Source organism: Botrytis sinoallii (assembly GCF_014898435.1).
Source record: "Botrytis sinoallii strain Bc 23 chromosome Unknown BSIN_007, whole genome shotgun sequence".
NCBI lineage: Eukaryota > Fungi > Ascomycota > Leotiomycetes > Helotiales > Sclerotiniaceae > Botrytis > Botrytis sinoallii.
The window spans coordinates 1693892-1706816 of record NW_024066034.1 but is presented as its reverse complement, the minus strand read 5'-3'; the positions used below and the strand labels follow the sequence as shown (position 1 = coordinate 1706816).

At 43.7% G+C, this 12925-nt stretch overlaps 5 protein-coding genes across 5 annotated transcripts; 3 read left to right on the top strand and 2 right to left on the bottom strand.

The window, feature by feature from the left end:
* Positions 1 to 187: 187 nt before the first annotated feature.
* EAF02_004927 (uncharacterized protein) lies at positions 188 to 701 on the top strand (the record flags this gene model as incomplete). Its single annotated transcript, XM_038900975.1, has 2 exons — positions 188 to 226; positions 306 to 701. The coding sequence occupies 2 exons, from the start codon at positions 188 to 190 to the stop codon at positions 699 to 701; spliced, it is 435 nt and encodes a 144-aa protein (XP_038759487.1).
* A 238-nt stretch (positions 702 to 939) lies between these two features.
* Positions 940 to 2427, top strand: EAF02_004926 (uncharacterized protein; the record flags this gene model as incomplete). Its single annotated transcript, XM_038900974.1, has 1 exon — positions 940 to 2427. The coding sequence occupies one exon, from the start codon at positions 940 to 942 to the stop codon at positions 2425 to 2427; it is 1488 nt and encodes a 495-aa protein (XP_038759486.1).
* A 2054-nt stretch (positions 2428 to 4481) lies between these two features.
* On the top strand, positions 4482 to 6958 carry EAF02_004925 (uncharacterized protein; the record flags this gene model as incomplete). The annotated part of the gene is made up of 2 exons (XM_038900973.1): positions 4482 to 5444; positions 5501 to 6958. The coding sequence occupies 2 exons, from the start codon at positions 4482 to 4484 to the stop codon at positions 6956 to 6958; spliced, it is 2421 nt and encodes an 806-aa protein (XP_038759485.1).
* Positions 6959 to 7245: 287 nt separating this feature from the next.
* EAF02_004924 (uncharacterized protein) lies at positions 7246 to 9422 on the bottom strand. The gene is made up of 6 exons (XM_038900972.1): positions 9054 to 9422; positions 8905 to 8983; positions 8801 to 8857; positions 8672 to 8717; positions 7946 to 8234; positions 7246 to 7874 (listed from the first exon to the last, which is right to left on the bottom strand). The coding sequence occupies exons 1-6, from the start codon at positions 9110 to 9112 to the stop codon at positions 7376 to 7378; spliced, it is 1029 nt and encodes a 342-aa protein (XP_038759484.1). The 5' UTR covers positions 9113 to 9422; the 3' UTR covers positions 7246 to 7375.
* An 844-nt stretch (positions 9423 to 10266) lies between these two features.
* EAF02_004923 (uncharacterized protein) lies at positions 10267 to 10755 on the bottom strand (the record flags this gene model as incomplete). The annotated part of the gene is made up of 1 exon (XM_038900971.1): positions 10267 to 10755. The coding sequence occupies one exon, from the start codon at positions 10753 to 10755 to the stop codon at positions 10267 to 10269; it is 489 nt and encodes a 162-aa protein (XP_038759483.1).
* Between the last annotated feature and the right edge of the window lie 2170 nt (positions 10756 to 12925).

Sequence of the window (12925 nt, the reverse complement as noted above, 5' to 3'; positions counted from 1 at the left end):
GCTGCGTCAAATTCGACGTACTTATCTATTCAAGCGAGACAACAAAGAAATGAGGAACAGCAATTAGAGCCAACGCATAAGTCAATTTGATTTTCCTGCCAAAACTTCATGAGGTATCCTTCAATATTGATCGACATCGCATGAGTAAGATATGGTAAGGGTCAATAATGAAGCACACAGAAGAAATATGGATCAATCCCTTACCGTTTCAGAAACTCCCCGTCGTGTATGTATAAATAATCAACTAATCGGGCATACTACGGTGTGTCTATTCTCACCTCACATTCTTTAATGTGGTCCCTCAGACGTCATGCTGGATCCCTTTCCTTGACAACTTATCCACCCAAACGCAATTCATGAATACAAACTTTCGTAGCCTTCCCTCTACTAGGTTATCCGATGAACCCACATCATTGCCTTATCTGAAGCATAAATTTTCAAAATTGGAAAACTACCCGACTTCATTCGCAGACGTAATTCCACCCATGACAAGGACAGCCTGGATAAGGACAACCGGATCCGCTTTTGATACAAAACTTTTCCGCGCCGGCCAAGGCGGCTTTGAAGATACATACGAAGTACAGGTATTCATGTTTCAATATACTTTGACGGATCATGAATGTGGATCTTGGTGCATGCTCTTCGGCAAGTTGAAGACGATATTTCATTGCAAATACGGATCCAATCATGCAGTGCTATGAGCTCACTTCCTTCGGCGTCGGCATCAATACAAGGTCAGTTCCTAACAAGTTATTCCTACTCATTCTCTAGCTTGGTTTCAAGAACCTGAATTTCAGATATATACGCTGTGCCCCCGCGCCATATTTGTCTCCTCAACTTTATACTTCTGATTCTTCCTCACTACCGTTACCATATACAGATAATCTTCCTTTCCACTCCAAAATCTCATACCCCTAACTTCCAAACTTATATTTCACCATGCCTGGTTTCGATGATAACGATTTGGCTGCTCAAGCCCAGCCTGCCTCCAATGGAACCTCCACATCCCAAACAGAACGCAAAAGCTCAACAGCTCCAGGTTTTAACCACAGCTTGGTGGTTCCAGGTGATGATGATGATTCTGGACCAATTGAGGTTCCAGCTTCAAGATCTTCCGTCGCAGAGACTCAATCGCTCATGCATTCATTGAGTCTTGAGAACAAAACCAATGGACGTAGAGGCTCAAGAAACAGCTTTGGTGCTGCTCTGCCAATTCCCCGTTCAAAGCGTCAATCTCGTCTCTCATCTGTTGTCACCCAAGATAGACCTTCGAGACCTGGAATGCCAGCCATTCAACCAACCCGCGAGATCCTCTCTTCGCAAGTTCAAGACATGCACAAGATCAAGACTGAAGCTGCAAAGAACATGGCATTCGCTTTCGATATTGATGGTGTTCTCGTTCACGGTGATCGTTTGATCCCAGAAGGAAAGAGAGCATTGGAGATCTTGAACGGCGATAACGAGCTCGGTATCAAGATCCCCCACATTTTCTTGACCAACGGCTCCGGAAAGGTTGAGCCAACTCGTTGTGCTCAGCTCTCCAAGATTCTCGGAAACCCTGTTGCAACCGAGCAATTCATTCAATCCCACACTCCTATGTCCGCTTTGGCTGAATATTACGATACTGTCTTGGTTGTTGGTGGTGAGAACTACCAATGTCGAGAGGTCGCTAAGTTGTACGGATTCAAGGATATCGTCGTACCAAACGATATCGTAGCCTCCATCCCTACCATCTCCCCACTCAAAGAGTTTTTCACCGCTGAGCAACGTGCTACATCCACTCCAAGAGATTTCAGCAAGGTTAAGATTGATGCTATCCTTGTCTTCTCTGATTCCCGCGACTATGCCACCGATCTTCAAATTATTATGGATCTTCTTCAATCTGAAGATGGTGTTCTCGGTACTCGTGCCAAGGACCCCGTCTCCCAACGTATCCCAATCTACTTCTCCCAGGGAGATCTCTTGTGCCCTAGCGAGCACCCAACTCCTCGTATGTCTCAAGGTACTTTCCGTATTGCCCTCGAGGCCATCTACAAGTCCATCACCGGAGTTGAACTCGAGCGTGTTGTCTACGGAAAGCCTGAACTGGCCACCTACAAGTATGCCGATGAGGTCATGGCATCATGGATGGAGACTATTCACGGAGAGGAGAAGTTGCCAGAGAACATCTATATGATCGGTGATAACCCAGCATCTGATATCATCGGTGGTAACAACTATGGCTGGAACACTTGTTTGGTTCGCACTGGTGTGTTCCAAGGTGGTGAGAACGACGAGGAGAACCCAGCCAACTTTGGTGTCTTCAAGAACGTTTTGGAAGCCGTCCAGACTGCTTTGAGAAAGCAATTGGGTGACGATTTCAGAATGAACTGGAGCGATTCCATGAACCCAGTCGTTGGCGATTCGTCTGCTAGCGCCATTGAATAGAGTATTTTTACGAAGACAACGAATTTTCTTAACATTACTATTATCGCATTTGCGAACGTCTGGGGCATTTTCAATTTGTTCCCTTTCGGGACATGGATGAAACTTACGATTGAAAAATTTGGGAAACAATATTCAGCATAGGTGCTTATTGCTGTGATGGGAAGGAAAAAGGCGTTTCATATTTCTACAATATTTCATCGCTCGAAAGAGCTGTATGCTTATCAATATTATTTCATATTACTACTTTCATATATGACCTACTTGCGGATAATTTTATGTGATACTTTGTTGAATGAAAGGATTTCGACTTGCTGACTGTGAAGTGTTGCGATTATCTTAGTTATGACCTCTGGTCCATGTATTTAGGCAATATGCGAATTTCGTCTCCACCTTGGACGACATTTTCCAAATGACAGGAAGCTCACCCAATAATTTCTCTCAATCCCAAGTGGTGATTGGACGGAAGCCTTCCATATTCTATTTTAGTGAAGTACTCTTTGCAAGCCCTCGCAACTTTTAGGCCAGACGAGAGAGGGCTTATGAAAGGAGAAAGTATCCTTGATATTGGGGTTGATGGTGAGTCATATAGGTAGTATGAATCAATTTACGATGGGTAAATGGACCCGATATCAGCATCAAGAGAAGAGAATGGAGGGCACAAGGAAGAGTCGTGGATTTTAGTACGAAAGCTGTGGATGTTGAATTTCGGTGAAACATTGAGAGGAGGCCGCAGTGGAGTCAGTCATGGAATGTCAATGGATTCGCTCATACTCCGTTGGTTATACATACTGGATACTTATACATCCATACTTTGAGAAGGTTACTGACCATCCTCCATGCCCTCTTCCCCCAAGAACAAGGCTATTTATGTTTGGTGTCAGTTGACCAATGTTTTTGTGCCTCCCTTCCTGACAGTAAATCACAATATCAACACTTCAGAGGTTTCTCCAACAACGAGCTTCAAAGATTTATGCGCATCAAGCTATGGCTGGCTTCCTATCAAATCAACGCATTCAATCAATTGCAAGCTTTCATGAATTACTCAAAAGTGGTAAGTATTAGATATTCACAATTATGATTCTAACATTCATGCCTTGTATGATTATAAGCACCAACACATAAATCACTTAGGTGATATCGTCTCAACTTTGTTATTATTGTTGTCCATCTGGGTCCTCGCTTCGATATTCAATGGAAGATACCGATAAGTTCTTCTAGTAATTGAATTGTTTTTATTTCAATATAACATGTAATCTTCTCGATCTACCTTCTTCTCTCCCATCACAACTTCTCATCACCACCTTCAACCCTCGAGACAGCTACTGTATACTCTGGGTTGCCAGGAAACATCTTTCCATCCTCCCAACGCTCTACTTTTCAACAAAAGCTCAATATATTCAAAACTCTTTCAGTACCCAATATGCAATTCGAAAGTTGGAGCAACCTTGACCGTAAATCATTATTCTTTCGAACTTCCATGATTGTCTTGTCTACTATAACTGCTATTTTCTTCATTTACATCGTCATCGCCCTCAGCAGAAGATAAAAAGAGAGTTGTAAGTTTGAATCACTCACTGTGTCTCGAGTTTAAGGACTGACCAAGACTTTAGGAAGTACAAATTCGAGAAAGTGTATGTTTATCTCATGTCTTCACTTTTGACACCCTCACAGGGACTTTGACATGACAAGTATTTTCATTGGAAGGAAAGAATTCTTTTACTAATGATTCAATGGAGTTTAGATATACTCTTTCATCCATCGAGATTGAGAATTATACAGCAGATCAAGAGTTTGTTGAGACAATTGGGCACGTGCAGCTCACATTTAACATCAGATACCGCACAATCACTTGCCTTGCATTTACTTTTATTATAAGGTTTGTACATTCATTTATCAAATTCTTGGTCTTCATCGTTTATCCTCTTCAATCAATAAAGCTTTGTGTCAGTTACATTACTGATACGTTTGATGCTGAACAGAATCAACTCATTTTCATTTGCAGTCAACTTGAGTCCGAACTACCTCCACATTATCCGACGACTTGCACATTCACCATGGATTCGGACAATGAACCAGCCGAAGAAAGTATTTCTTCAATAAATTTGCTTCAATTAAACAATACTGAAGAATTCCCTGCACTTTCATCCAACCCAAAACTTTCCACACAAAAACCCATCGCCACCCCACCCAATTGGGGATCATTATTTGCTTTGAAAGTATCAAAAACATCTCAACGAATAAATCATTCTACACTTCCGCCTCTTCCTGTTACGCCCACCAAAGAGATGAGATCCCCCAAAGGTGATTCCGTCGGCGAAAAAGAAACCCTACTTTTATCGCCCAGCACAGCAGAATGTATGAGTATTCTATCTACCGAGACTGGTGAAACGGCTGTTGAGGGAGAAGATGCCAATACTCCTTGGGATTCACCGACTCAAAATGGAGAAGACGATACTACTATGTTGAAAGACGGAGAATTTGACAATGAATCCACCGTGCTTTTCCCGAATTTCATCGCAACAGAAACATCAAGCCCTTCGCAAAAAGAAGTTCTTCCTCCATTTCAATTTCCAGCTGTGGCGGCAGGGTCAGAAAGTGATATTTACAGCGCTTCACCAGAACCCATGAAAGCCAAAAATATTGAGGTTGAAGAACTATGCGAGGCAGAACGCCATGATACTCCTTCTTACATTAGAGGAGGTTTGCCTTTATGGGACGTTGTTGTAAATGATTCACATAGAGTTATTCACGCCATCAAGCACATGATGCATGGCATTGTTGTCATGAGCAAAGCAAAGGGTGCACCACCCCAAGAAATCAAAGAAATTGTGGATAGTCATCTAAGCACTTTGAGGCAGATTGAGATTCTAACAGAGAAGGAAAGGGTTGCCAGATTAGCGTGTGAAATGAGGCAAACAGCAGACAGAGGGGCAAAATTGGCTCCTGAAAAGAAATGTTCTGTCACTGCCAAAGAGATGGAACCTTTGAAGTCGGCTACCAAGTTCAATCCTGACGCGGTAAGTTTTGATGCTGAAGTCTGCCAAGAAGAAAAATTGCTAATTGTGTTCTGTAGAAACCTTTTGCTCCTTCAAAATCTGTGGCTCCAGATCTTAGGTCTCCCGTACCTCCATTTACATTAGCACCTGCTTCACAAAACCCACCTCGATTGAAGTATTCAGTTATTCAACAACCAGGTTTTATGGTAGAACAAAGCCGTGCCCCACCTACACAGGTCAAATTTTACCCAATGCTCAACAGATCGAGAACTTGGTCTACACATCGCCCTGCGAATAATTCGATTGGTCCTTACAGTCATTTTGACGCATACAACCAGAAGCCGCCGACGCCAATATTCCTTCAGCACGCACCGTCGCCCTACTTCATGGCTTCACCTCAACTTTCATCGAATTCTCTAATTTATTCAGATATTCAACAGGAAGATATCATTCAGGATCCTCCCCATTCGCCAACTCCAGCGAAAGATCAAGATGAAACTGGTGAAAATGATGATGTTTTGTTGGCAGATAGACCGCTCTTGCGAATACCTGTTCCAGGAAAGAAAGATCATAAGTCTACTCCTACCTCACCGACTGAACAATTATCTGCAAACACTACACTCAAAGCTACAAGCACAAACACCAGTCCTCGGAGAAGGGTCTTCAATGTTCATGCAAGCTGTCAACAACAACAGCCCTACTCACAGAAGCTATCGTTGAAGAACTTCATCCCTGCAACAGCCACCGCAGACGACATTAAGAGAGTTGGATTGCTCCTTCCGCGAACACACCGCCATATATGTCCTTCTTCTTTGACTTCTCCCGACTTTCAGTGCCCAATGCCAAATTGTATGCTCCAGCGAATCTGCCCAGATTTCACAAGTGAGAATGGCTGCTCATTTCGACCACCTCCTCTCAGCGACTGGCCCTGGAACTACCCGCCCAGAGAACCCCCGATCAATCAATCCCAACAATGTCCATACGTACATATTCAAGGTACCTGTCTCCATTCCCTCTCTTTTTTCCGTATCCAATCGGAATCCGAGCCTGCACCCTACCCTGCAGTATCAAACCACTATTGTCCCGTCCCCAAGTGCACCACAACCCGCTTTCACTCTTGGGGATGCGCCAAAGATTGGAGAACAGGATTTGCAGTTAATGGCATCACACCTTGTGCTCCAATCCAGAATCAATTTTCCCTTGCAGAAATCAACACGGAATGGCGATGGAGAGTTTTGATGGAAGGTCTACGATTCGCGCACGAGAGAGGAGAATATGGATGTCAGGGTGAATCTATACCGCTCAATGCGTCGTTTCCCGATGGCCATAAAGGTGCAGATTTGAGTAATTGGGCGCCGGATATTCCTACTGAGAAGCCCAAGATGGACTATAAGAATACGCATATGAGAGAGAAGGAGAGAGGACGCTTGAGAGGTAGTGGTAGAATGGGGGGAAGTAGAGGACGTGGCGACAGAGGTGGTTCTTCCGATACGAGACGAGAGTTTGCGAGGGAGAAATCGACGAGATCGGCTTGAATATTGCGGGGCTTATTAATCTTATAATGATCCGCATAAAGGAACTTTCTGGACTAAGGATGATAATTTTTCGATCTTGGGTGTTATATTCTAGGAAGGACAGGAAATCATGAAATGGGGAGTTGGATGAGGTTACTGTTTGATATGGTTTTGTAAAGATACCCCGGGCGTGCGACTTTGCGTTTTGCTTATGTTTTTTTCTTCTCTTTTCTTCTTTTCTACTTTACCGGTTTTCTCTTTAGCTCTTCTTGTATCTAAGACATTAGATAGATCAGTTGATACTTCGAAATTTCTTTTGTGGTTGTAGAATATAATGAATGGAATACATGTTACAAAAAAGAAAGAAAAAATGAAGACCCTTTTAAATCTTGAATATTCATCCATCATTTCTATCTATGAATAAATGACTCTTTAAATCTATAACCTCCGCAACCCCCTCACCTCATCCATCAAATCAATCACATCCACCATATCCCTACACTCCATCAACCTCATCCTCTCCTCCTTCCCCAACAACCCATTATTCCCCCCATTCTGCGAACGATCGGTGCCGCACATTTCGCTCAAATGATGCACCACGAGTTTAAACGGTATAGGTTGTTTGAGCACCTGATTCATGAAGACATCGACGCATTCCCAGGGTGTTGACGTGTAGCCTGCAAAGAGGGCGGGATTCTCGAGAAGGCCGCGGGCGGACATGACGCCCGAGACACCGGTGTGCGCGGTATGATGGAAGGCGTCGGAGAGGGTGAAGATGTCGCCGTTGGAGAGGGTAGGTACTGTGGTATGGGTTGTGAGGAGTTTGATGGCTTCGAGATTTACGGGGTGTGAGGAGGGGGTTGAGCGCATGCGGCCGTGGATGGTGATGAAGTCTACGCCGGCGTCTTGGACGGTTTTGATGAAATCGATTGTTTCGCTGGCAGTGGTGTTAGCTATGTATGATCTCCCTCTTGCTTTGCTCTTCCTTTGGGAAATAGAAATGTGTACCGTAAATCCCGATGAATCCTAATCTTAACACTGACTGTTTTCTTTCCCTCATACCCATCTCTCTTCAATGCACTTTTTGCTTCCTTGACCATTTCCGCGACGAGTTCTCGCTTGTGCATTAATGCGGCGCCGATGGAGCAGGCGCAAGCCCACGATTGTGGACATCCGCAGTTTATGTCTACGCCGTTTACGTAGGGGGCGAGGAGGGTGGTGGAGCGGGAGATTTCGAGGGGGGAACAGACGCCGAATTGGGCGATGGTTGGGCCGGAAGTGGGGGATGTTGTGAAATCTAGGGGTTGAAGTTAGTATATGGGACACAGTGGCAAAGAGGCTGGCTGTGAGAAGGAGTTTGAGAATGGTTGTCGGGAGTTGTGTGTCCAAATTGAGCTGGAGCTGGATGCAACCTTGCTACTGGAGGATATGCAGTATGCATACACGCACATCTCGATGAGATTTCTATACAATTGAACTCGTATAGCCTCTCTGCGCTTTATTGCAATGCATGCTAACAACGGAAGTTCCATATGATATCGCGAATATGAACAAAGACTTCTCTGTTGCCGCTGATTGATCCTCACCAACCTTGACCCAAACACGATCAAATGGACAGACCTATACTCCTTCACGTAGCAATAAATCTTCACCCTCGAATCACAAGTCACTCGACTCTACCTCCAAACCAATTCTCAACTCTCAACTCCCACACAATAAAAACCACGTGCTCACCCGAATCACGTGCAAAAACACTGCGATTAAATTCTTTTGCCAAAATCTGCTCTCATCTCATCTCAGCACAGCACATGTTCCTCACAACCCACGCGCAATCCCAAATGCCCCAGACGAAATACAACATACCATCGGGGTCCAACAAAGATCCACTCCATACTGCGCGACCGTTTCGCGAAAAGCTAGCTATGTCTCATTAGTCGGGATGCGGTAACGGAATTGAGAACTCTTACTTTACTATAGCGCACCATAGGCGCACAGGTATAGAGAGGTCGTTTTTCTTTCTGCGCGATGGAGAAGAGAGTGAGGGGACTGGGAGGGGAGGGTTAGTTGGTGTTTTTCCACGAGGGGGATTTGAGGGATGGGTGAGTGGGTGATGCACTTTATTTCTAAGGCGGGGTTTGTTGGGGCAATGCCATTGTGCGAGGTGGTACTTGTCATCTCTTTCTTTTTAATGTTTTTAGATGATTGGGCATTTTATTTTGTAAAGAATAATATAGGGAGAATATATCACGTTTTGGTATCATGGATTCTTTGGCGTGGAATCGCGAGGGAATGTGAGGTGGTGGCGATTTAGTGCGTTCGGTAAAAATTTCTAGGGTGTTTTTTGGGCTTTGGGATTTGGTGACGGCGGTTTGGAGAGGATATTAATTTGGTATATATCTTACCAACCACTTCAAGTGTCAAATCATTTCAATCACACATTTTCACGGCGAATTGCACAGTTGGATTTTTTGGGTAGTGTGATAGCTGTATTTGAGTCACCTAAGATATCATTTGGATCATCGGAGTTCTTCCCTATGATGGGCTTGTTGATCTCACGATCCAGTCAAGATTCGTATTGTTCGTCGGGTATCAAAGTTGATCATCCAAAAGAATGAAATAGGAAGTATATCGATAGCTTTCGGTACTTAGGTAGTGCTGGACTTCTATCTCTCATTGATGTGATCAATGTCACCATTGTGGTATTACAAACATAGTCACTTCCATATTGAACCGAGTCTTCATGTTCTGTCCTTTTCATATTGTAGTATCATTATCCTAACTGATCCGCATGCTACGCTAAAGACTCATTGTCCATCGAAATCACATTGATCTTGTTTCCCACCAGAATATCATCATGCCTCATTAATGCGCGATTTGCGACTGTTAATACGGAACCGTGAAAAGATTCGTCCAGACATGTCTCTGTTTCTGAGCCCCATTGGTGTTACGAGCCTCGGCATTGCTTGTCCAGCCGTCTGCGGGATTCCCCCATATTGTGGCAACATGACGCCTCGTCCCTCTGCATGAACTTTGAAACGGGCAACTAGAAATTTATAGGCTAACGTGGACTCCTTCGATGAATCTCGTACTTTTGATTGACAAAAAGTACTCCACGGCAATATCTGTCTAACCCCAAAAAATCCATTATCGAAATTCTTCTGTACAGAACTGTAGAAGATTAGTTCTTCTACCGGACATCCCCAAGGATAGACGCTCTCGAAAAAGGATTCAATTTTATCCGAATCATTTCCCGTATCGACCGCCAAAAAACTTCACGCGATTCTCGATGAGTTTTCTGGGCAAGATCGTATGCAGAACTCCGGTCATCATCATGGAGTTTCTTGAAGTTTCTTGAAGTTCTGTACCTTTCCAACCGCATTATCAGAGATACGCAAACTATGGATCCAAAATCTGCCCACATCGCATATGACGATCCTATTAACTTTCCAGTTTATGTACGTTCTGGCCGGATGCTCAGGTTTTTCAACCAACCGCTTTTTCCCCTTCGAAATTTCCGGAACCCACTCCAACAGCTTGTAATACTTCAATCCTTCGGTACGAGCTTCCGTGCAAGTACGAAGGACCGCCGGTACATCGCTTGTGCACATATATCCGAAGTGTTCGCTCCATCTTGGGTGGCCTTCTCGTACCTCCGATGGCTGATGTTTCCCAATAACGATATTTCTGGGGTTGTTGAAGATCTCCAGCTCACAGATCTTCGATCGAAGTTCTGGGAGAAGCTTTGGAAATAACGTGAACGTGGTAAGAGATGTCGAGTTTCGTGGCTCTCTTGTTACAGATTTCTCTGATTCGGCCATTTTTATCGTTTAAGAAATGCAATAAGTGCTGAAAGATAGAGTGTATCGTTGGTATTTTGATGCTCGCAATGCAATAAGTAAAGTTATGTTTATTTATCGGTCGACGCGTATCGTAGTAGAAGCCACTGCGAATACTAATGAAGTTTTGTTTGTGGACGAACTCATGATGCTTGACTAAAAATCAATATTTATAGCGATTCGGACGACAAGGAGATGTTAAAGGGAAAGAAGAGAGCAGGAAAGAAGAGGGAGGAGGAAGCAGGAACCAAGCAAACCCACTAGCATATCGACGGTCACAAGGTCTTGAGGGCTTTGGTCCTGATTATACCTACCCATCCTATTTTCACAGACAACGCTGCCTCAGAAGTTTCCTTGAAAGTCGCCCGATTGAAAAATTAGAACAGGAAGGAAATGTCCATAAACACACCACTTCATACTCTAGGAGGACAAAAAAACACACAGAATAAACAGTATAGAATTCCTAAATAACCTTGATATCAAGTTGCACTGTTGAACAGTTTGTATTATATGACTTTATCTCGCTTCTCTTATAACACAGATTATTTTGAGATTGATATGTGATAGTAATAGAACGACATCAATTTCCAAAATATTCATAATGCATCCAGAAAATGTATGTAAGTTGAATGAGAGTATTATGTGATCAATATGATGAATGGTGAGGCCCTTTGTATTTATGTGTAGTGCGTTTTATAAAGCATCACTTGGAATGATTGCTATGTCGAGTTTGGATTCCAAGATTAGCTAAAAGTTTCCCAACTCTCTGCATTTGTGCATCAGATGAGGGTGTATCCGCCACGTGACTTCACGGGATGATCAATATTACTCTCATGTTCAAGAACGATCGAACTTGGGCATTGAATATTGACCGCATTTTCCCCAGTATCCTCTTCAAGAGCATACTTGAATGCACCCTAAGACCCGAGATAGACACATTGTCGGCACGTGACACGATGTGCTTCAGCTCCGAATCCAATATTACGTTCTTCTCCTTGAGCTGAACCATTGGTGTTTCAGGGCTGATAATGAGTTATATTCGGCTCAATCCTCTCAAGCCAACCTTACACCCGAAAACGCATTATCAATAAATACGTGCAGGCCGTGATTCGGGATCTATGTCGGAAGTAAAAATATGAAACTTTAATGATCGGAGAGATTGCCAGTTTGATCTTCAATTCTCCTGTTGTGCAAGCTGGAGTGCTAACTCATGCCGTCTAAACTCTCTGCATAATTGGCAGAACTTTAGCCAAAGAATGTGATGCTTTGGCATATGTTGACACCGCACACCCGCTGCAACACAGCAGCTCACAGTAGCAGATCTTATTTTTCATTGGAGTGATTGATGGGCTCGATCTAGCGAAACTCAATGTTTCTTGGGGTCGCCGTGGCTCACATGAGAATTCTTCTCCAATAAATTGAGAGATGTCTTCCACACTGTCGGGGTCCTTTAATTTGTGAGACATGATTCCTCATCAGGTGAATCCAGCTTCAATTTAGATGATGTGAGAGATGGAGCACGCGGGTCTTTAGATGATGTCGATGTTGTGACTACTGATGTAATTGAGCAAATGTATATAAGAAGCAGCGGAGAGACACGATGATGCTCTTATTTACTTTGAGTTCCTGCTGTTATGGGGTAGATTTAGATCCCCGGATTTTATATTACTTCATTGTTGAACAGGCCAATATATGGTCCCTTGCCTATCGATGAATTGGTGATATTGAGACATTTGCAAGGTCTTCAGGAGGGAGGTCCACCGTCCATACATGCACCTACGTCTGCGTTCCCCACCACGTGCCCACCTACTGGAGCCTGTAAATTAAACGAAGATAACGAATTGATTCATCCATTCGTTCATTGTTTGATGAAGATGGATCCCAATCCGAGGTATGAAAGCCAAAAGATCCCATCCAGTTGCTCTCTTTTTCTTTACACTTTGGCTAGATGGAAGATTCAATCTCTCAATTCCTTCCATCTCGAGTCTACTGTTTCTCCTATTTCGCGAAGGCTCCAACTTCGGGTTGCACTGTTCATTTCACTCCCGCCACAAGTTCCGAACTCAAAGGGCAACGAATTCGAAACAGTTGGAACTTGGAGTAGCACTTGGAAGTTGGTGGACGAATTGAACAGTACAGCAAGATCAAGATG

Excerpts from the sequence above, each read along its gene's own strand:
- EAF02_004924 (XM_038900972.1), bottom strand. The coding sequence starts at position 9,112 with ATGACAAGTACCACCTCGCACAATGGCATTGCCCCAACAAACCCCGCC. Across the intron at positions 8,718-8,800 it reads ATCTTTGTTGGACCCCGATG|ATTTTGGCAAAAGAATTTAA; the intron begins GTATGTTGTATT and ends AGATGAGAGCAG. Across the intron at positions 7,875-7,945 it reads AGGATTCATCGGGATTTACG|CGAAACAATCGATTTCATCA; the intron begins GTACACATTTCT and ends CACCACTGCCAG.